Raw genomic sequence first — 21,299 nt, forward strand, 5'->3', positions numbered from 1 at the left:
CTCAGGCTCGCTGCTGTTGGTGGTCTTCTCCCACTCCAAGCTCTCTTCACTGTGCGCGGGCGAGCCTGCAGACGGCCGTGCCCGGAGGCCCTGGAACCTGCGGCACTCGGGGCACACCCGGATGTGCGTGCACCCTCGGGCAACCAGGGCGGCTTCTTGTGCCAGTCTTTGTGCCAGGGGATCTGGCTCGCCCCCACTGCACAGCTTCCCGTTGCTGAGCGTGGTTGTGCTACGGGCTCGGCGTTCCTCTGGGATAACGGGGCGAGTCCGTATCATTCCCCCTCGCCTCCGACGAGGGTGGAAACTGTCCTTGCAGAGAATGATGTTGCGCAGCTCCGTCACCATTTCTTGGCACACCGACACCTGGAAGGCAGACCCGAGACATACTGCTCACCTAAGTAAGCTGCGAGCCCAGCAGCGCTGCATCTGCTCTGGATTCTGATGCCAAACCGTTATGGGCTCGGTTGTTACTCTGGCCACTGGATTTCGACACCAATACTTGGATATTCATGCTTGATTTAGCACAACAGATTCCACCTCTCATCTGAGACCCTTCTGTATTCATACTTAGCATCCCCATAGCATCCCTACAGCCTTGATCTTAGTAGGAGTGCATGAGAAGCTCGTGTATTTTAGACCCTACCCCAAGCAGCTGGCCCTCTTGTGCGTTTGAGGTCTCATTACTAGGAATGCTCATCTCAGCCTGGGTGCATTACTTGCTCCAGAGCACTGCACTGCTGAGCACCCCACAGATAGCAATAAACACGCATCACCCCCTCAGGACACTTTTAGGTCCTACCTCTGACTGCTCAGAGTGCCGAAGGCTCCACAAGAATTCCAACATTGCCATAAAAATTGCTACGATTAAGCCACAGATGAGAACCACAAAGATTCCACCAATATTCTCCATTCCCAGGCCTAAAATAAAGCAGAAGAGACAATGCTGTGGAGAGGCAAACACAACATAAAATGGCTGTACAGATATTTCAACTCTTTGCTGTTTAGTTGGCATTGCATAGACCCAGCCAGGGACCAAACCCACATAGCCAGCACTGTCCTATTAATAGCTAATCGCATGACTCAGATGGCAAACTGAATGACTTGCAATAACTGCACGATCGAAGACGCATTCTCAGAAATGATGATTTTGCAGATAAACAGCAAGTACATTGGAGGGAAGTACAAAGCAATTTGTGGACAAACTGAAACCAGGGTGAAAAAAATGAGAGATCAATTGGGCACATTAATCCCTGCAAATTATTCACCCAGCTCTAGTTGCTTTGAACTTCTCAAAGGCAGATGAGCAATGTTGTTAAAGAAGCAGAGATGAAGGCAGCAAGAAAGGGCTTTAAAGGAAACTGGCACCACGAAAAGCTCCTTTGATTGCATTACAAAGTGCTGGTGAAAAATTATTATAGCCGGTTGTATTGCAATAGCAAGGAGAAGCTCCAAACAAGACCAGGACCCAGCACTGCCTGACACCATACTGTGACCAAATGGGGTCCCTGCCGCCCAGGAGTACCTGGTTATCAGTTGAGTCCTCTCTGCCCAGCACCCTCTGGGCCATGAGGAGCAAACAGCCCCTTCTATGGGGCAACTCATCTCACCTCCCTTGGACATCTTGCTTACAACAGGATGACTGCCATCCCTACTCATCGTAGGAGCCATCCAGCTGCCCTGGGCCCGATGCTGCACGTGCAGAGAGCTTCACTTAGTGGAGGGACTACATCATACACATGGCAGCTGCCAGCCCTGTCCTACACAGCTTGCACTGCAGAGAGCTCACCAGCCAGAAGGAAAATCCATCCCTCAAGAACATGGCCAGAGCTTTCTCTGAGCCGAGGCTGTCGCCTCACTTCCCACCGCGATCCTTGTGTCCAAAACCACAGCCTGTGCCTCTACCCGGCTCTGCAGAACAGGACCGTGAGCAATGCCAGCCTCAGCACACGCTGTTGGAGAAACAGCTCTCCTCTCCTGTGCTTGTTGGTTTTGGGTCTCCAGCGGACTGGGCCCCGATTGGATTGATTACCAGAAAGCAAGCAGTGCTTTGCACTGAGGTGACTGTACGAGGCCATTACTCAACAAGAACATCTATAAAAATCTTCCTCTCCCCTCTGTAACATTAAATCAAAGTGTAAGAATCAAATGATTTATTGACTTAATCTCTGCTTGGCTTTTAGACATAAAATCTCACCAAAATCCGCGTAAATAGCTGACCTGTTTTGTTCTAAAACTTAGGAGGTCACATTTCTCCCTCCTCCTCCGTCATTCTTTTGGCATTGTCTCCGGAGCAATCTAGTGAATCTGTAAATCAGCCCTTCGCAAAGATGTTTCCACTAAGACAGCAATTGCAGACCAGAAAACATAGCCCATAATCACAGCTTAGACCCAAGATAAAGGCCATCCTCTCCTCCCAGCAGCTCTCCAATTTGAAGTTAGGGCCAGTAACCTCTCTCTGCATCCTTCTGTCGTTCTATCCGGGTGCCACTTCAGACACCCATTCCCAAACTCATCTGAGAAGTATTTCCTTCCTCCATATACACCTACCAGCAGGCTACAGCCTTCCTCATTTGCCAAACTGAGGTCAACCATGACTGGGGGCACAAAACAGTGAAAAAACTTGTCCAGGGTCACAGAGCACACCAGATAGTGCCAGAAGCAGCCCAGGAGCCTGCTTCCCAGCCGCCCCTTCCCAAGCCATCTCAAAACAGCCCACGGAGTAGATTCCAGTTCACAGTTGCTTTTTGCACAGTCCATGCAGGAAAAGACTCCCATGTGTCTGCTTGCCCTCAAAAGTAACTCCTTTAACAGCTTATCATCTTGTCCTGAGGACTGCCATCGTACACTCCAGACTGACTTCTGTCTGGAGACTAACAGCCCGGGCTGTGCAGGGCTGCCCAAGAGCGAGCACTGCCTCACCATCCCCGCAGGGTCTCACCCAGCCTGGCTCACAAACTGCACGGACACACGTACCTACGCCTGCTGCAATGTCAAGAAAACAAAAGAGCCACCATGGACCTGGCTTGGCTCTCTGTCTCTGCACAAAGAAAGGTCAGAAGACTGTCCTTACAGCTGGGGGATGTGCTGGCCTCCCAGAAAACACTCGCTGAGGAAAGAGTGGCTGCCAAAACTGAAAACTGCAGCAACTGCATAAAGCTGGAAACTGCTGTCACGCTGGGACATCAGCCTAATGTGGTAGCTTTTATGGCAATTTGCATAGCATTACCCAAAAGAATTTGCTCCTCAGTTTACAGATGTACTAATAAAGTCCTTGTGTCCCTTCCCTTGGCTGTTTAAAAGGCGCTTTCACTTGCAGCCGTTAACCAGTGGGCTTGCGGTGGAGATCCATCTCCCTTGAAGGAACCCAGGATTTCGGACTGATCCCTTTAGCCATTCATTTTCCCATGTAATGCTGCAGACATTCATTAGAAGCTAATTTACCCTCCATATGCCTCCAATATTTGTCATTTGTTTGCTCCTGCTTTCTTTGCCCCAGGCAAAAACACACAGCATGAGGCACAGCAGAGCTGTTTGGCTTTCTCCTTGAATTGTGATGGAAGGAACGTCAGGTCAGAAGAGGGGGGAAAAAGTAATTCTCAGGCAGAAAACCTGGCAGTGCACATGTGCAGATGGATGTTCATCCTTGCACTGCTGGCAAGGATGCTTCTACTGCCTGTTCCCTTCAGCACGCTACCGGAGAGCAGCATGGCTTACCTTTGGCTCGGTGGTCCTCCTCTTTGGGGCACTTGCCTCCTTCCCACCATTTCCGCTTCAGGATTTCCAGGCGGTTGTTCTCTTGCAACTGGAGAATGGCCAGGTCAAACTCATCACGAAACACAGAACCTGCAACACCAAGAGGGATGTGATAAGGCACCACCTGGGCCAGCCTTCCTCCCCGCCACGATGCGCTGCCAGTGTGCCCAACTACAAAAACTCATCTCTGAACGGTTTGGAAGGGACTTCAGTCCATGTAAGCCCTTGAAACCTGCAGCCTCCCTGCTGGGACCCTCAACTGATGAATGTAATTTTCAGATGGTAATTTTGCCTGTCCACCAAGACCCACATGGGCCATTTAAAGAGGTCCATTACCAAGGGGCAGCTTTGGTTTCAGGGGAAGGCAGGTCAGTATTGCACTGCTGCTCCTCCAGACAGCTGAGGTCCCTCTCCTGTCATCCCACCTCCAAGTTCAACCTTGCTCTAACAAGGTGCACTGCAACAGCAGCATGTTAAACCTACGCACAAGACCAAGTGCTCATGATGGAGGAGGCTCACTCCTGCGCTCGGTACCGAGCTCTACCGCAATCTTCATGATGTCTGCTAACAGAGATCAAGAAGAAGGGCCGTGGGAAAGACCACAGTTCTCCTGGTAACTCTGCACTATTGTCCCAGCCAGCAGCTTTCTGCTCTTCTTATCTGCTACAGTTTCACTGTTTAACAAGACAATGTCAGAACAAATTTAGTCCTTATAGTAAGGATTTGTACTCACGATCAGGTTACTGTGACTTTACAAGCTTGCGCATGTTAGCTAAACTATAGTGACTGTTGGTGTGACAGTCCTTATGTAATCCAGCTTAACTTTGTATTGCTAAGCGCAGGTGCTTAAAGGTCAGGAACAAGGCTTCCCGAGCCTGCGAGACTGGCTGAAAGATCAGCCGATTGCTTGGAATAACAACTACTACATCCTTTTTCTGTGCTGCCCTGGGAGATGATGTTCTCTTGCTAGCTCTTGTATTTGAAAGACAAAAACCCTGCATTTGTTAAACCTGGTTATTAGCCAAGATAGTCACTGAATTGCCCAATTCTCTGTCCTGGAGTTTTAAGAACCACCGGCTGTTAAGAAACTTGTGCTAAGAACTACAAGAGTTGCAACAGCATTACTTTTACAGCACTTCTGAGATAAAACAAGGAGCACAAAATGATTCAAAAACACTGGTTCAAAAGGGAAACAGTCAGCAAAGAGCATATATGCAGAAAATAAGCAGCAATTTTGAAACATCTTTCACATGAATTATTTAAAGAGCTGCAGTCGCATGTCACATGGCTCTGGACCAGAGCAGGGTCTTGTACATCTGGCTCTGAGTGTACACCTCAGGCAATCGCAACATACTTGATTTTCCTCCTGAGATAAAAATGACCCTGGGCAGAGCTGTGAAACACGACATTGGCTTTAGAGCCGGTTCAGCCTTTCAAATGCTCTGGTCCTCTGCCGACAGCTGAGAAGGACTAGAATTTTTCTTCACTGCCTACCGACGGGCATGCCAATCCCGTAGCCCTTGGTGTCCAGAAGGCCCCCGACCTGCGTGAGGTTGCAATTGCGCTGACGATAATACTCGTTCATGGTGGACTCCAGCAGGAAGGCGTAATTGGAGTTCAGCACGCGCGCAATCCCTTCCTCCGTGCTCTTCACAAAGACGCTCGGCTGCTTGGAGTACATGTAGTTCCACATCCGCTGGTACGTCTGGTAGCGGGAGTTCTGCAGGAAAAAGGGACAAGTGCCGCTAAGGTGGGAGCATCTTGTTGTAACAAACCCCAAATTAGATGCCACTATGAAAAGGCGAGGAAAGGAGTCAAAGCAGATTTGGTGCCAGATTCAAGAAGGATTTAGGTGCCTAACCTCCATTTATTCCAATGAGATTTAAAGGCCCAAATATCTTGGTGGATTTGAGACTTTGTTGGCAAAGCTGGGCATGAAATGCATACCTAATTCCGATAGGTTCCAGCACAGCTCTTTGCATAAATTCAATTTTAGAAAAATACATAGTTTCCATAACAGCATAACAAAAACACACAAAAAAAGCCAGAAAAAAATAGCTCATGCATGGCTGATTCAAACCACTGAATTCTCCTCTGTCACCATAACCTCGTGCTTAACAGTTCAGCAGCGTCAGAGCCAGACACCATCACCCTGAAAAGGGCACTGAGGTCTGCGGGCACAGCCAAAGCTCTTTGGAGTTTCTTCCTCCCTAAAGAGCTTCTTCTTCCCTGAATCCAGATTTTGGTTCACCCCGTCATAAGGCACATCGAAGTACCTGCTTAAGAGAACTGGAGTCTTTTCACTGATGGTAGAAAACCAAAGCTCAGCCAGCCCCAAATCCTCAGACTTTGTTGGTGGTTGAACCCCCCTTGGTTGCATTGAGAGAAAAGCTGACTACGGTTAATCTGTCTTTCCCATGCTGAGCAAAGAGTGCAACCTGCTTGCACAAAGACTGAAGATAAACACACTTTGGTCTACATTGAGGAGTTTCTGGTTTTGCCCCTTTCCCCTCGCACTTGCATTTCTGCAGCACATGGGATCCCTCCCAGCCACCGCAGCAGGGACGTGATGTGCCGCCAGGTCCCCCCCGCCATCCAGCTTTCAAGGGCTCGTTTTCTCATTTTTGACCCACCATTGTTACACCAGAGGCAAATGGGTCTCAACATAGTTTTAAGCATTGTAAATGGTACAAGAACATCTCTTGCTAATTTGTTCTGTGATACCAGTGACTCTGGCACCCGCCAGGCAGCGCAGAGCCACAGTCAGGATTTTATACTTGAAAGCCTTCCTGAAAAGAACTAAGCGAGTGCCTCATATACAACCACCTCAGTCACTTGGGCTCTGTTCAGCTCATTTTAGATGTAACGTTCTGCTTAAAAGTAGCTTTTTGCCATACCCCTGAAGGGTGCAGAGTTGGGTTGAAAAGCTCAGGCTCACTCGAGAGATCTCTCAGGCTTCCCATTTCAGTTCAGACTCAGAGAGGGGAAAAAGCAAAAAAAAGCTTTCTCTCCTTTTGGAATTTCAACAAGTAATAAATAAATAATCCTCAAGCAGTTCTTTGAGCATTCAGAGCGCTGCAGAAAAGATTCACTCATTTATCTCCCTTCTGAACAGAGCAGGGAAGACAAAACCTAAATTGGGCTAAACGGCAATGCGTAAGTTTGTATACACTTGATGTTTTTGCTACTGACCACACGCAGACTCCAGCCCTTCTCCATATGCTAGCCTTCCTGGGGTTTGCAAACGTTTCTTTGCTTACCCAACCTGAGGGACTCTCATGTAAGAGCTAAGATCACATCAAAACCGCAGAGACCCATGGAAATTTCACTGCAAATGCTCCTCTGCTGAACACCGTGTTACGGCATCGCTGTGACACAGGGATGTGTGTCACTTTTCCACCCACGTGGTGACACTCCAAGTGCTAGGTTGCTTTCTAATTCCAAGCAGGCAAGTGTGCTCCTCCCCGGTCCAGCACAGATGCCCTGACCCTAGTCACCCAGCATCCCAAGAGCACGCCAGCTGCTGTGCTACAAAATCCTCCCTCCCCTGTCCTCCGCCATGCCTCCCCCACTATTCATCTCGTCATCATCCACTGTGGATCGGGCCCAGTTCTGTGCAACCAAGCAGCCAGGGATCTCTCCAAGGTCCCCCCCGTGACAGAAACTGGCATGAAACAGGCATGGCAGGCTGGGGTGACATCCAAATCTGATTAAAGGGTGCCCTCCGCACCCCCTGCCCCAGTGAGCAAAAGAATGGGGTTTACTTGGAAGAAGGTCATGCTGGAGCCGCCGTGAATGGTGCCGTACTCGATGGCTGTCTGGTCAGCCAGGTCATCTACAGACTCAATGGGGACGTCCATCCGCTGCACGGTGAGGAAGGCTGCCAGGTTGGCTGTGTAGGACGAGATGATGATCAAGGTGAATGCCCACCTAGGGAAAGGGGAAGTGAAGATGGTGACCTGAGATTTCCCCATGGACTGAATCCCATCTCCATCCCTACCCTCCACCTCTCCATCTGCTTCTGCCCAGAAAAGACCCACAGAGAAGCTTTCCTTAAGAGGAGGGCCGCCCTCCTTACCAGACTCCGCTGACGCAGCGCGTAGATAATGCTTGGGGGGCAATGGTGGAGCCTTGCTGCATGAATCCCCCAACTGGAAACCACAAGCTGTTGCCGAGAGAGTATTGATTCACGAGAAGATTGCATCTACCTTGCGAGCAGGGGTGGGGGCTGTACCACTCGTACGGTGTCAATCTAAAATGACAAGAAACAGGTAGCTCAGATAATTCACTAGGAAATGGAGCACTTTGGAGAAAAGGAGCAAAAAAAGAAAAGCTGTGAAGCCCTAACTCTCCTGGAGGCAGATTTTTCTGATGAGGAAACTCTTTGCTGTCAGTTGATGCCCAGGGCTCAGAGCTGTGTGAAATGTTTGCTCCAAGACTCAGAAGCCAGAGGCTTTCTTGTAAAGATTTGCAAAAGTTTTGAGAAGCTCTGCTGAAAATCTGGGCGTGGGCTGCAGGGAGGCTGGAGCCCTGTGTGCGAATTCATATAGCAGACAACCACAACAATCATTCCAGGTGTGCACAGATTTGATGTGAAATTGAAGCCAAAGACCTTTGGCTGTGTTCCCTGCTGGAGAACGAGCATCAATGAGAAGTTCAAAAGTGAAGTGTGTGAGACCTGACTGCATGACACCATCAAGAAAAATAACTGTGTTCGTGCAAATGGTTGCTCCGCAAACATCTGACTGCCCCGGCAAGATCTAGGTCCCACGACTAGTTTGAAGCCAAGTGTTGGTGTTTCAAAGCATCACATATTTTCTGTGCTCACAGGGACAGGACAGAGGTGGGAATCAGGTGACAGCCTGTCACTGAAATGACAGCAGCCTAGCTCTTTTTTTTTTTTTTTCCCTCCTGTTTCCAATCCTCGGTTCCCTGGTTGCTAGGAAAGTCTTCTATTTCCTATGCTGCAGTTTATTATATTGCTATTGGTTAACAAAGCTGGTGCCTGGGAGGGTGATTTGGGGGATACTGCCAATACAGCTGCAGGGCTCTCCCAGCTTACGCACCATTTAACCAGAATGAAGTTTTTATTTTCATTTCTGCATTTCCTACCTCACTGTGATGCCAGCGAGGCGGAGGTTATTTCTTGAAGACTTTCTATGGTTGGATCAAGCATTAGCAGTAAAAACCACTGCTCTGGGAGAGTCTTCTGAAATTCACATGGTCAAAAGCTCCTTACTGCTGAGCAAGGCAGAGAGCAGCATCCAGACCTCCACCTCCAGCGGGAAGCCACGTAAAGGCACCTTTTTGGAGGATCATGTTTAAAACATGAGGAAGGGGCTAAAGAGGCACCAAATCTCAGTCTGCAGAGAGCATCAGACTGCATTATTCAATGGTTTCTTCAGAACTATGTTTCTGAGGCTGTAATGGTATTTGAAGAAACCATTAAAGCTGTGTCAGGATGACAACTTGAGCCACACTACGGGACCAAGTGACAGCACAGTCCCAAGTTTTGCAATGAGAATTGGGTATTAATCGTGTCCTGAAACAGCCTTCAAGCCCCGAGCGTGTCTTTGGTAGTCCTTTTGCCAGGACACAGTTCAGCTATGTCTGAAAAGGCCCATCTGTGCCACCAGCCACAAGTGCTTTGTAGGAGGTCAGGGAAAACAGCAAGGGAGCACAGACCCTGGGCCTCGCCAGGAGATGCTGCCGACAAGCACTCCGTGATGCATTTTAAGGCAGATTTAAATCAGTCATAGGGAAACAGAACTGAGAGCTGTCTGCACATCAGTCAAGAGGCTGTTGAAAGATATTAATGAACTTTCTTTTCCTGCACACACTGGGTTTTACAGGGCTAGAGGAAGCAAACACCACTATTGGAATATGCGTTAATATCTCTGAATGCGTTTGCCAGTACCTGCCAGCCTCCGCCCTTCCTCTTCCAGACAAGTGGTTGGTTTATCCGTTGCAGATCAAGCACCTACAGGGAGCAGCACCATTTGCAGCACCAGCCCTACTCCCAAACCTTCTCCCACCCTTCCCACGCAGCTCTTGGCACCGGCACACACTGCTGCAGCCAGGCACGCTCCCGAGTCGCAGCACGCTGCTTCTCCATCCCCGGCTGCCATATGCATCAGTGACATTCCTCTGCTGCCTCTACACCGGTGGCCTGGGCGATGTCCCCGTGTCCCCCTGCCCAGCATCCCCCCACGGCTCTGGGAGCGTGACGCTAGATGGCACCTCGAGGAAGGAAAAGGCACCGCCAGTCACATTACCGAGCAACCAAGAAGAGGACACAGCTGACAGCCAGGTAGGCGAGCAGCATGAAGAGCCAGACGCCAGGGGAAAAGGGATCCAGGAACGAGAAGTAGCCAGGTTTGCGGCCCTGGAAGGGAAACAAAAAGGAGTCTGAGCTGCTTGTATTTCTACAAATTAAGCAGCCCATTCTGAAAACAACACACAGAAACACACCTGCCCTGATGCTGACAATGGAGGGGAGCAGCAGAAGATAAATAAACAGGGCTTTGCAGAAGCCAGGCAGGGGAAACAGCTGGCATCAAACACAACAAATGACCAAGTCCTGCAGGGATTCGTCTCCTGAGACTGTTCTCCCCACCTCAACCACTTTTGTTCCTCCAGGCAAAGAAAGAGGTGAATTGATAGAAAAACCGAGACAATCACAGCACTCTGTGCTGCACCGCTTGCCTGCGGGCTCTCGGGAGGGGGGGTCCCCACCTGGAGCCCTTGCCCTCCCAAGCAGGCTGCACACCACGCTTGCTGGGCAGCAGGGGGTCCCCTGGGAGAGCATGCCTGAGCACGGAGGTGGGTGGGATCCTCTGCACGAAGCAGAGTGGGGAAAAAAAAAATTTGTGCAGAAAAAGAAAAAAAAAAGAGATGTTTGCAATATTTCTGGCTTTCTCGTTTCAGCCTTGAAACGTTTCTTCTCTACAAAACTCAATAAAATTATTACTTTTATCTCAGGGAACACGATATTTTTATCTGCAGGATGCGTCAGAATTTCCTGTTTTTTCTCAGCAAACCACCTTTCCTTGAAAAGTAAGGCCTCACTGCTAGAAAAAAGCAGGTTGATCTTCTCTCAAAGTACCTTAAATTTTCACAAGGACACTGCCACCACTGAAATCTTGTCAAATTCACCAAAGCTTGTGCAAAGGCAGGATTAATTTCCAGAAGTATCTCAAAAGCTGAACACCTCCCAATTTGGTGAGCAAGGCAGTCCTGGCATCACAAACCTCAGGCTCTGCTGTTTCCCCAGGCACCTGTAACCGGGAAGCTGCCCACCAGTCAGAGCTCCTGCAAAGGCTTTTACTGTAAAGCCACCCTGGTGACAGCCTTTTATCACATCTCGGCCAGGCTGTCAGCATATTTCTTACTGGCACCTTGCTCTGCTGTGTGCTGAAAACGTCTGTCACTGCTCAATGCAGCGCACCCCAGCAGCCCTTCCCCAGCACTTGCTGCACAGCAGCTGCTCCGCTGTAGTTTGCTGGCTTTACACAAAAGCTCCTGCCGGGGATCATCTTTAACACACAGAGGCTGCTTTACCCTGCCTGTCTGGGACATCACATAAACTAATAATACCTGGTAATAAATAACACCTAACCTCAATTGCCATCGCAAACCCAGAGCCATCAAAGACCAGAGTCGTCCTGTTTTAGAGCTGTCCTTAATCCAAAGGCAGTGAATAATTTTCTGTTTTCACAAAAGTCCCCAGGAAACATAGCTGCTATTTTTTTTCCCTTCCCTAGACTCAAGACCAACACTTTAAATTCAATTTCCATTAAAAAAACACTAGTTTACTACTGAAGTATTCCTAATCTTATGCAAAAACTGAATTTCACAAGGTCTTGGTAGTTACTCTGAAGACTAAGCTGTTGCTAGAAAAGGCAATAGTTGTTGCACAAAAATCTTCCTCTACTAAAAATATCTAGGATACTGTGATATTCTCAGCTCCAGTCACCAGCTGGGACTGTAACATATCAGAAACCTTCTACAGCAAACTCTGCCCTGCGTGAAGTAAAGAGCCACCACACCATGACATCCTACCCCAAGGAGTTTCAGCTTGGGATCTACATGAGCATTTTTAGACAAGCTAGCTTACTAAGCCTCTTAACAAAGAGATGAGTTAAGAATCAGTGGTTCAGACCATCCTGCATCCATTTTCTGGTAAAAGTCACTTCCCAAGAAAAGGTTCAGGCTCTCCTGGGTATAATTCCAGTCTCTCTTCAGGACAAGGTCTCCCTTCCATAGCGGGTTATCCTACTGCACTTGGTACAAGCAGGTGAGGTACAAGCAGTGAATGAGACAATGGTTTTCTTTTGTCCTTTCCCTTTTTCAGCCAATTGCTGCTGAGTTCTGCTTTGCCTTATATTCCTCCCAGAAAGCCATGGAGAGATAAATGACTGCAAAACCAGCAAACCAAGGGCCTTCAGAGCCAGAGACACTGCTGGAAACTACAGCCCCAGCATCCCGGAGGGACTCGCAGTTGCAGCAACATCCTTTGCTCCCCTTGCTGGAGCTCCTCTCGCTATTTCAGAGAAGTGACACCATCTGACGAGCCTCAGGCTCCAAGGTGCACTCCCTCTGCACTTCTCGCTGATCCCACCCATAGGATCAGGGACTTCTTGATGCCAAGAGGAAGCCAAAGGTAGGCGATGCCAAAGCTCTGCTCTTCAGCGGCTGCATGGCTTGCCCGGCTGCCCCACGGGCCCCTGGGTCCCTTCATCATCTCGAGCTCAACTGGCTCAGCTGCCTCTCTTCTTCCACAGGTGTCGACACACTCAAGAATGAAAGGAGGGAATGGGAACCTGCAAGGTGTGAAGGGCACCATCTGCCCTGGCGGAGCAAACTGGAGCTTCTCGAGCAGGAGTGCATCACGGGCGACTTATCCCTCCCCAGCATCCCAGAGCTGGCAGGAAACTACCAGGCACTGGCAGTGCCTTGGCTGGGGCTCCCTCGTGAGATGCTCCTGTAATGAAGTTCCTTTCTGTAATTAAGGCCTTGACGTCTTTCTCTATGTTTCTGGGGCAGTTTGTCAATAAATTACACTCATTAAGGAAATTGCGTTGGAAGCTTTAAGTCTCAGGCTTGGCAATGACTCTCTCCTGTGACTTTACAGTAGTAGTAGTTCTGGTTCTTTTCAGCTACAGACATTTTCAGGCTGCTGATACATATTCTTTTCATTCACAGTTGTGGATAAGAATAAAGATATTCTGTTCCCACGGAGGGCACAAACTCTCTCTTATCTGTCTGTTTTGAAGATGGGAATGACAATATCTGGAGTCTGTCAGATATTTTTAGCTGGTCCCAATACAGCTTTGTTAATTGGAAGAGCTATTTTTCCTGGAATAGAAAAATCCAAAATGCCCAATAATTGATGAAGGCCTCCTGCAAATCCTCAGATGGAAGCAGGAGGGATTCATTTACCCTTCTCAGTCGTTCTTGGAAGTTTTAATTTTCAGCCAGAGAGAACCGGTTTTCTGGGCAGGTACGCATCACTGAAGAGCCTGAATGTGCAGGACATCCAGGAAGAGGAGGAGGAATGGAGCTATATGGCATGGTCCTGGATTTGTCTGTGTTCAGGTCTGTGCCCTCCAACTCCCTGCCTGCCCTGCACACACACACACAGCCTGAAGGGACCCCAGTCCTCACCTCTTCCCTCTTGCAGAAACAGCCAGCCCCTACCTATGTCATTTCCCAAAGATGCTTGTCCCTGAAAAGGCAGGCAAGAGAACTCTCTTCTGTTTCTGTAAGCCAGAAGGAAAGCAAGAAAACAGACACAGTGATGCACGCCAGGTATAACTGCAGTGCACGTGGTCTCGCCAAAACAAGCCATGTATATTCTGGGATGACCATGTCTGATCCAGATGCAGATCCCTCTCTCTCCAAGGTCCTTTCTCCAGCATAGATAAGCAAAACCCAAGCACAGGCTGCCGTGAATCCAGAGCTTCGTTTGGGGTCACCAGATGAAGCAGAGGCTTGCTGGCAGAGCAGGGCAGGTGATCAGGAGGGATGCTCAGTGCCTCTGCCTCTGCTGTTCAGTCTCCTCTGGCTCGAATGAAGGAGCTGTTCATTCCCATTTTATAAGTCTTCTGCAGTAATCAAGTAGAAACACTTGAAGCCTCAGTTTGCTTGGCCTAAACTCATCTATTCCAGTGCACTCACCAAATCTACATTTTCTCATCGTAAGGTAGAGCACAGTAAGGACTTTCAGGGCTGATGAGCCAGAATCATGTGCTAGCTACTCCCTCATTCCCTGCCATGGAGACAGGTAAGTCAGCAAAAGCATGTGTAAGCTACAAATGAACCTGACTTTCAACATCCCTCTGCACAGAAATGGCACTGGCCACCTGATTTAAGCCCTCTGCCAAGCAGAGTGACTGCTCAGGACTCGTCATCTATCTCCTGCCTTCCACAGGTCCCACCAGATGGTCAGAACAGGAACGTAATAAAACAGAGCAAGCCTTTTCTCTTAGCAGCCTGCAAGTCAGAAAGCCTATTAGAGTCCCGGTGTCAGAAATGCATACTTGATTATATCACAACAAGTGAAATTGAGAAAAATGACAGCCCCATTTAAAGCTGCCATATTTGGTTATGTGTGATAAGAGACACACACTGTAGTGGCTGGGTTGGCGGGGTGGGAAGCAGAAAGCAGGGAGAAATTATTTGCTGCTGGAGTTACATGGAAATTAAAATAAAATGTCATCACATTGGGAGGAGACCAGCAAGGGATTTATTTGTGGTTATTTATTAGGCTACATCCGATCTGCACCATGATTAACATACATCAGCTGCAATTTGTGACATTGCAGGGATGTTTGCTGGGGCGGGGAAGGGAACCGACGGGCGGGGGGGTAGGAGCAGATGGGGGCCATGGGGCTGCTTCCTGCTGCTCTGCAAACCCCATCCTTAAAGGAAAACCAGGGTAATTAGCTATCTTGCCTTTCCTTGTTAAATAAATATTACCTAGTTTAATTAGTTAATTGCCACACAGCTCTCAGACACTCTCCTCAAGCTAAGCAGGCAAGGTCTGGACAAACAGGGACCAAGTTCTGGAGAGCAAAGAGGTGGCTCCAAGCTTCCCTGCTGGGGAGACCTCCCTGCTCCTGGGGAGGGCATGAGCCCAGGTTGCCCCTGCCATCGCTCCTCATGCCTCAACACAGCAAAGCAGGGCTTGCTGCCGGGGCTCTGACCTGGGTGATGCCCTGCGTGTCCCTCGCAAGCTCCCCAGTCCTAACTTGGTCCTTTGTCCAGCAGCCGAAGACCGAGTCCTAACTGATGGCAGAAGGCTATTTGCCAAACACTTAAGACTGTAATTATTAATCCTGTTTGGTTTTGTAAATGCCTGAAGGGCAGGCTGGAACATGGCTGTGTTGCTTTACTCTGGTACCAGCATGAGTAGCAGATGGTCCCTGCCCTGAAGAACTTACACTCTAAGTAGATGCATTGGGCATATTTATATCGAGCTTGCACAGAGGCAGCAACAAATGCCTTGTACTTGAGCAGATCACACGCAAACCCTGCACCAATATTCCTGCGTTTCCTCTGGAGGGAGCAACATCAGCCTCACGCTGTTCAGGGAATGAAGCCTCGTTAAGGGACTTGCTGAAGGTTATGGTGTAAATCAGAGGCAGAGCACGCAATGTACTCAATTCCCAAACTTTCAAAATGCATGCAAGAAAGCAAGAAACTCAATTATAATCCCAGCCAAGTGATGCTGGCAGAAACACCTCTCGGATCCATGGGCAGCTGGTGGTGCGAAAAAGCAAGTGTAGTGGGGAAGGGACAGTTACATTTGATTTCCGGGAGCTTGAAGAGTCCTACCCTTTTTGATCAGTTAACTCATTGATCCTAAATTCTGTACATACCAGAGGAAACTGAATTTTAACTAGATTTTAATTACTTGTTTGTTCTTGGCAGGAGCCACTTAGCACAGAGGGATGTATGCGCAAGTTTGTTTATGTTCGAACCAAACGCTGCATCCTTAACAGCCTTGCGAAACGAGAGAGGGGGCTGGGAGAGGCAGCTTTAATTGTTTTATTCTTTTGGCTGCTATTGTTGAGCTGACGGGAAACCAAGACTGTAATTTGCCTTGCACTCGGCACCGTACAGAACACGTTTCCGAAAGGCAGATTGGGAACGATAACATGACATCCTGTTGCAAAGGACCAGGCTGCCAGAGCTCTCCGCCTGTGGCACAGGGGAACCAAGGGCTTTGCCTGCCCCATATGGGCAGAGCTGGGAAAATCTTTCACCTCCTGAGCTTCGGGAAGAAGCTAGGACAATGGAAAATGGGAATGCAAGACAATCTATGAGAATTTAGGATGAGAGGTGTTGTCTGAGCAAAGACACAGCACAAGGCCATGTATGCTTGCACAGCGCGCCTCCCGTCTTGCCTCTCCGTGGCCAGGGCAGACAGGGGTCTGAGAGCATCCATGGGGAATGCCCTCAGAGAAAAGAGCCTGCCTTGGGCTTCAGAGCCACTGACCTTTAGGGTGACCAACTAAGAGGAGGCAAATGAGAAGGGCTAAGAGCAGAGAAGCAGAGCCCACGCGGGGCAAGGAGCTAACTGCCCATGGTGGAGTTCAGCCTGCTGCCCTGCCTGCCACGGGGCAGTGCCACCGGGCCACTCGAGGAGTGCCATTTTGTCCTTTTCCTGCCTGTGATTAAGAAAGCAGAGGACTGATGTGTGTGTAGACAAGCTGACATCTGCCCACAACTGCCCTGGCAGCAGTGATTTGGCAGGGCGCTGCACATGGCCCCCCACCACGCTGGGAAGCATCCTCTGCCCAGGGAGGACGGGGAAGGGGAGCCAGCAGGGCTGGGGGTTTGAACAACAGGAACTGAATCCACCACACTGACAAAAGGCAGAAGGACTGAGAAAAGAAGGAAATAAAGGTCAGGCGCATTTGCGTTTAAATAAGAAACCCAAATATTTTTATGAGTCATTCATTTTTCTTGTATAACCAGGCAGGTTTGCATGCAAATAATGGAGGGACATAAACGGTTATAAAATAAGTCTCTTACCATATGAACTCGGTAGAGAATGCTAATTCCCAAAGTCATGAACGGCTTAGAGAAATCAATCACCTTCTCCCGCTCTGCCGTAATCGTCAGCCCCGCCACAGCCAAATCGGCTTTCTGGAGAGAAAGGAGAGCAGAGAAGATCAGGACCCTGAGCCCGGGAAAGGCACGGGGCAGGGAAAGCAGCAGAGCCGTGCCCAGGGCCACACATGACACCTGCTCCTGGAGGATGGATGTCCCAGCTTTCCGGGACGGGTGCATTTGCTGCAGGGCAAAAGCCAGGCTCTGTGGAAACCGCAGTTTTGCTGGTGATGTGTGCTACTTTGGACTGTGCTCCTGCACCCCTCTCCCTGAGTGGTTTTGCATAAGCCCTGCTCACACTCCAAACTTCACCCCACCTTGTGCTGCGGACCATTCTCCCTGCTTTTCCTTTCCTCACCCAGCATCTTTATCTGTACACTTACAGGCTGGAAAAGCACAAAGCTCACAGCTGGGAGCTGTACTAACAGTGAACAGCAGCCCCTGCCCCCGTGTGCTCACAGCCTGATTGCCATTTCTACTTGTTGAATGCTTTAGGACCTGGCAAAACAGGAGCCATTGAGACAATAAATATTGTACTAATCTAAAGAAGATACAACCTCCCCCTTGCAAAGCCCCTATTGACCACAGCTGTCCCCTTCCAGACAAGACTGCTACTTGCAAGTGCCATAGGTAGGAAAGCGTGCAGCATCATTACCCCCGTGCCCTGAGTCATGAAGTCTGCAAGCCTGCCAACCCCTGACTTCCAAAATGGCAGATTGGTCTCCCAAAAATCAGAGAACTGGCATAAAAATTTCCAGGTTGACTTGCAAAGCAAATGAGGTTAGGTGAAAAAATAAAAATAATTTCTTCCAGTGTTAATACCCTTGTAATGTAGATAAGAGATTTGAATTTTAAATATTATTTTTATTACTATAGTTCTTTTAATGTCTGTAATTGCTTTCTGTAAAAATGAAACCTCCTCCATTCCCTTATACATTTGTTTGATGATTATGCAAGTGGAAAAAGAGAAGGGGGGGGAAAGAAAAGCTATTTGCACGTCCCTCAGTTTCATAAGGTCTGTGCAGAAGCCAAAGCACCATCAGACCTGAAGACCCAGTAAAATGTGGAGCTTATCTCCCTGGATCCATGTGCTAGTTGTAAATGCACCACACCAATGCAAATCTGTGGGTGCATCACCCTTACCATGCTCTTGTCTATACTTAAAGGGGTCTGCAGGTACTATTGTCCTGGGGAGAGCTCTCCCAGCAAAGCCCCTCAGGAAGATACAGCTTATTCTAACAACATATTTCTTCTCCCACTTCTCCAAACTGCATACAATTCTTCCAGCAACATCGAAGACTAAATAGTTGGTGAATATGTCACAAAGGTGCTTCATGCAAACCCTCAAGGACATTTCCATTCCCATCCAGGGGCCAATATAAAGGCGCTGCTGAAAGGAGCAGCGCAGCCCCCAGTTTTACCCGGCTAAGTCACCATCCCTCGCCTTCCCCCACCTTCTCAGGGGTGGGATGTGGATGTTGTCAGGGAACTTGTGTACTCCAGTTATTCCCCCAACTATCCTCCTTTGGGGCCCTTCCAGATCATGTAGGCAGCAACATCTTGAAAGCTGCTCTTCCCTACGCAAAAAATAATGCAAATCCACCCCTCTGCCTTCGCCTATGGAGCAGAAACTCAGTACGGCAGAGCTGCCTTCCCCAGGCACGTGGATTGTTTCGCAGATCACTTCTCTCATCTCCAGAGGGTCCTACCATTCCATTAAAGTTTATTTCCTTCCACTCATTCCCTACCTGGTCAGCTTTTCTCCTTTCAGGACTTTTGGCAGCATCAGAGCTGCAGTAGCTGCTCTACCCTGCGCCCGTGCACATCTGCGAAGGCTCCTCGCGGCTTTTGCTGGGGCTGTGCTCTGCCAAAGACTCTCTCTCTCCCTCTCTCTGCAGGCTCAGAAGTCTGCAAGTTACGAGCCGATTTCTGACAGCAATAAACTTTGATCCGGGAATGGCAGGCAATGTATTCCTCTGCCTGAATATCATCCATCTCACGCTTTTGACTTTGCTTCCTGATGTTCACAAAACTTCTTGCGATTCACTGAGGTCAGCATATCTTGGTTACAGAGGAGGCTCTGCAAACCTAAGTGCTCTCCAGCCTTTCCCACCCAAGCACAGGTAGGAGTTGGCATTTTATAGGCTGAAAAATGCACTGGGGGAAGAAATGGATTCTGCAGCGTGCTCCTGCACTCTGTCCGCAACTGGGTCCAGGGAAAACAGGAGGCAAAGGATTGGGGGAAGAGGGGACAAACGCTGTTTGATGTTCATCCTTCCAGCACAGTTGCAGCTATAAATGTCAGCGTGAAATAGGCTTAGAAAAAGGCCCAAAGCATTTTGGGAGTAGAGACAGATGCTTCTTTAACAAAACAGTGCTTAAACAAGACCAAACCCAGGTGGGCTGGTGTCTGAGATAAAAGCGTGAGCTGCCATCACCATACCTGGCGTTAACCGGGGGATCTGCTTGCGTGAGCAGACAGCCTCACGCTGCCACTGGAAAGGATGTTAAACACGGGGGCTGAGCTGGGCTCCTGAAGAGGAACAACAATTAAGCAGCCTTAAGAAGCAAATTGCAGGGACTGCCAGTCCGGAGGAGGCAGCCGCCTCCTCGCTGCGGATGCTGACAAGGCTCATCTCGGCGCTAATGGTGATGAATGGGGCCTGACGTCAGCCCGCAGCCCGGGCAGAGAGGATCCCGCCAAAGCCTCCCGCGGCACTGGGGACCGCCTTGGAGTGCCTTCTGGAAAGCTCAGATCAGTGACCAACCTTCAGGTCCCACCTGCCCACCAGCTATTATCCCACTGCAGACCCCTCAGCATCTGCTGCAGATGCTTGCCCTGCTGGAAACCCATCCAGATGTGGTCCTGAGCACCTGGCTGGAGGTGACCCTGCTTTGCACTGGGTGATCTCCAGTGGTCCTCTGCTATTCCGTGCAACTCTGTGAAATAAGCAGCAGGCACTGCACAGCAGGTTGGCTGCAGCCCACTCACCTGGGCAGCGACTCCCACACCACCACAGCAATGACAGAGCAGTCTCTCTGCATCTGCAGACCTGTCCCACGGCATGACACGTACAGCTTGGCCGGCGGATCAATGTACTGATTGCTTCTGCTCCAGCTGCCCAGCTGGTCTGACAGGAGCTATTTCGGGTTGTGCAGCTCCTCCCGCTGGAGCGAGCGGCAGACAGGTTGTGCACTCGGATGCATATTCTTACGTTTAAAATGAAGGCCAGGTGAGGGTCACTCAAAATTGGTGTCTGGGTTTTTTTAAGGAAATTCATGAATTCTGCCATGTGAAAAGTGACAGCCCGAAAGCCCTGGAGGCTGCAGCCCTCCATTTAAGCCACAGTCAGAGATGGGATGACCAGCAATCGGTGCAGATGTCAGCCGCAAGTCTGCCTTCACCCATATTTCTTCCCCTGGACTATCTCTAGGGGTGAAGGGAAAAAGTCTGTGCCAGGTGTTCACCGTGCCCGTGGCAAAAGCCAGTTTAGGTGAAGCACCAGGAAGGGGAACCCTAAGCATGCACAGGACAGCAGGGAGACCAGCTCACACCACACCCAGCACCTTGTGTGTGATTTTGGTAAAATCAGCAGCGTGATGCAAATCTCACTGCCCATACCCTCGCTGTGTTTGCTCAACAACCCACGTTGCCTCGCTTCCCCACTCCCCCTCACTCCCCACCCTCTCAAGCCTCCCCATGTCACACTTGCCAGCGTGATAGCGTGCAAACAGACTCCCCCTCCCTCCCCTCACCCACGCGCAGCTTTTCTCGCTGAACACCAACACCCACTGCCGATCGGAGAGCAGGACTCTGCCAATTTTGAAATATCTTCTCCCTCCTTTCCCCTTCCTGCCATTCCCTGTCTCTGGAGCAGCTGGAAGGAGAGGGCTTCAGATTGACTGTAAAGCACCAATGGGTCACAAGCAAGCAAGCTGGAAAAACCATTACCCCAAAGCTTTAGGGACCTTTCAATTCTTGGTGTTGCTGCTCCTGAGGCCAGACCCTTCCGTGAGATGGACAACCTCACCTCTTTGACCACCACTGATCCCAGCCAGATTCAAACCACTGCCACAGATGCTAAAGGTCTAGCATTATTCCCCAATATCTTCCTTCCCCAATGATCCTGCGCAGAAGGGAAGAGCAGGAACTTGCTGGCCCCGATCACCCCCTCCTCACTCCATGCACCCTAAAGCACCTCCTGCAGCAGCACCAGCCTGCTTCCTGGCAAAACCAAACCACACCACCTCTTGTTAGCTCCGCTCTATCCTCCGGGGCATTCATGAGACGGGTAAATTCAGGAGCTTGAAAATACATTCATTGGCTTGTATCAGACTAGGGGATTCATTTCAGCTCGAGGATGTACTGGAGAGAGAGAGAAAGGGAAGACCAGACAACCATCAGCGACTCTGAGCCAGAAACTGCT

The 21,299-nt window shown here is 49.6% G+C and overlaps 1 protein-coding gene across 1 annotated transcript in view; it reads right to left on the reverse strand.

Moving 5' to 3' along the window:
- Positions 1-3: 3 nt before the first annotated feature.
- LOC104467129 (glutamate receptor ionotropic, kainate 4-like) overlaps positions 4-21,299 on the reverse strand; it is a gene marked incomplete at both ends in the record, with an annotated part of 34,700 nt that continues 13,404 nt past the window's right edge. Inside the window, 8 exon segments of the mRNA XM_010080769.1 lie at positions 4-363; positions 800-918; positions 3,715-3,843; positions 5,248-5,473; positions 7,518-7,683; positions 7,832-8,005; positions 10,029-10,138; positions 16,795-16,908. Of these exon segments, the coding sequence (XP_010079071.1) occupies positions 4-363; positions 800-918; positions 3,715-3,843; positions 5,248-5,473; positions 7,518-7,683; positions 7,832-8,005; positions 10,029-10,138; positions 16,795-16,908 (1,398 nt within the window).

Source organism: Pterocles gutturalis, unplaced genomic scaffold (assembly GCF_000699245.1).
Source record: "Pterocles gutturalis isolate BGI_N339 unplaced genomic scaffold, ASM69924v1 scaffold37754, whole genome shotgun sequence".
Classification (NCBI taxonomy): Eukaryota; Metazoa; Chordata; class Aves; order Pterocliformes; family Pteroclidae; genus Pterocles; species Pterocles gutturalis.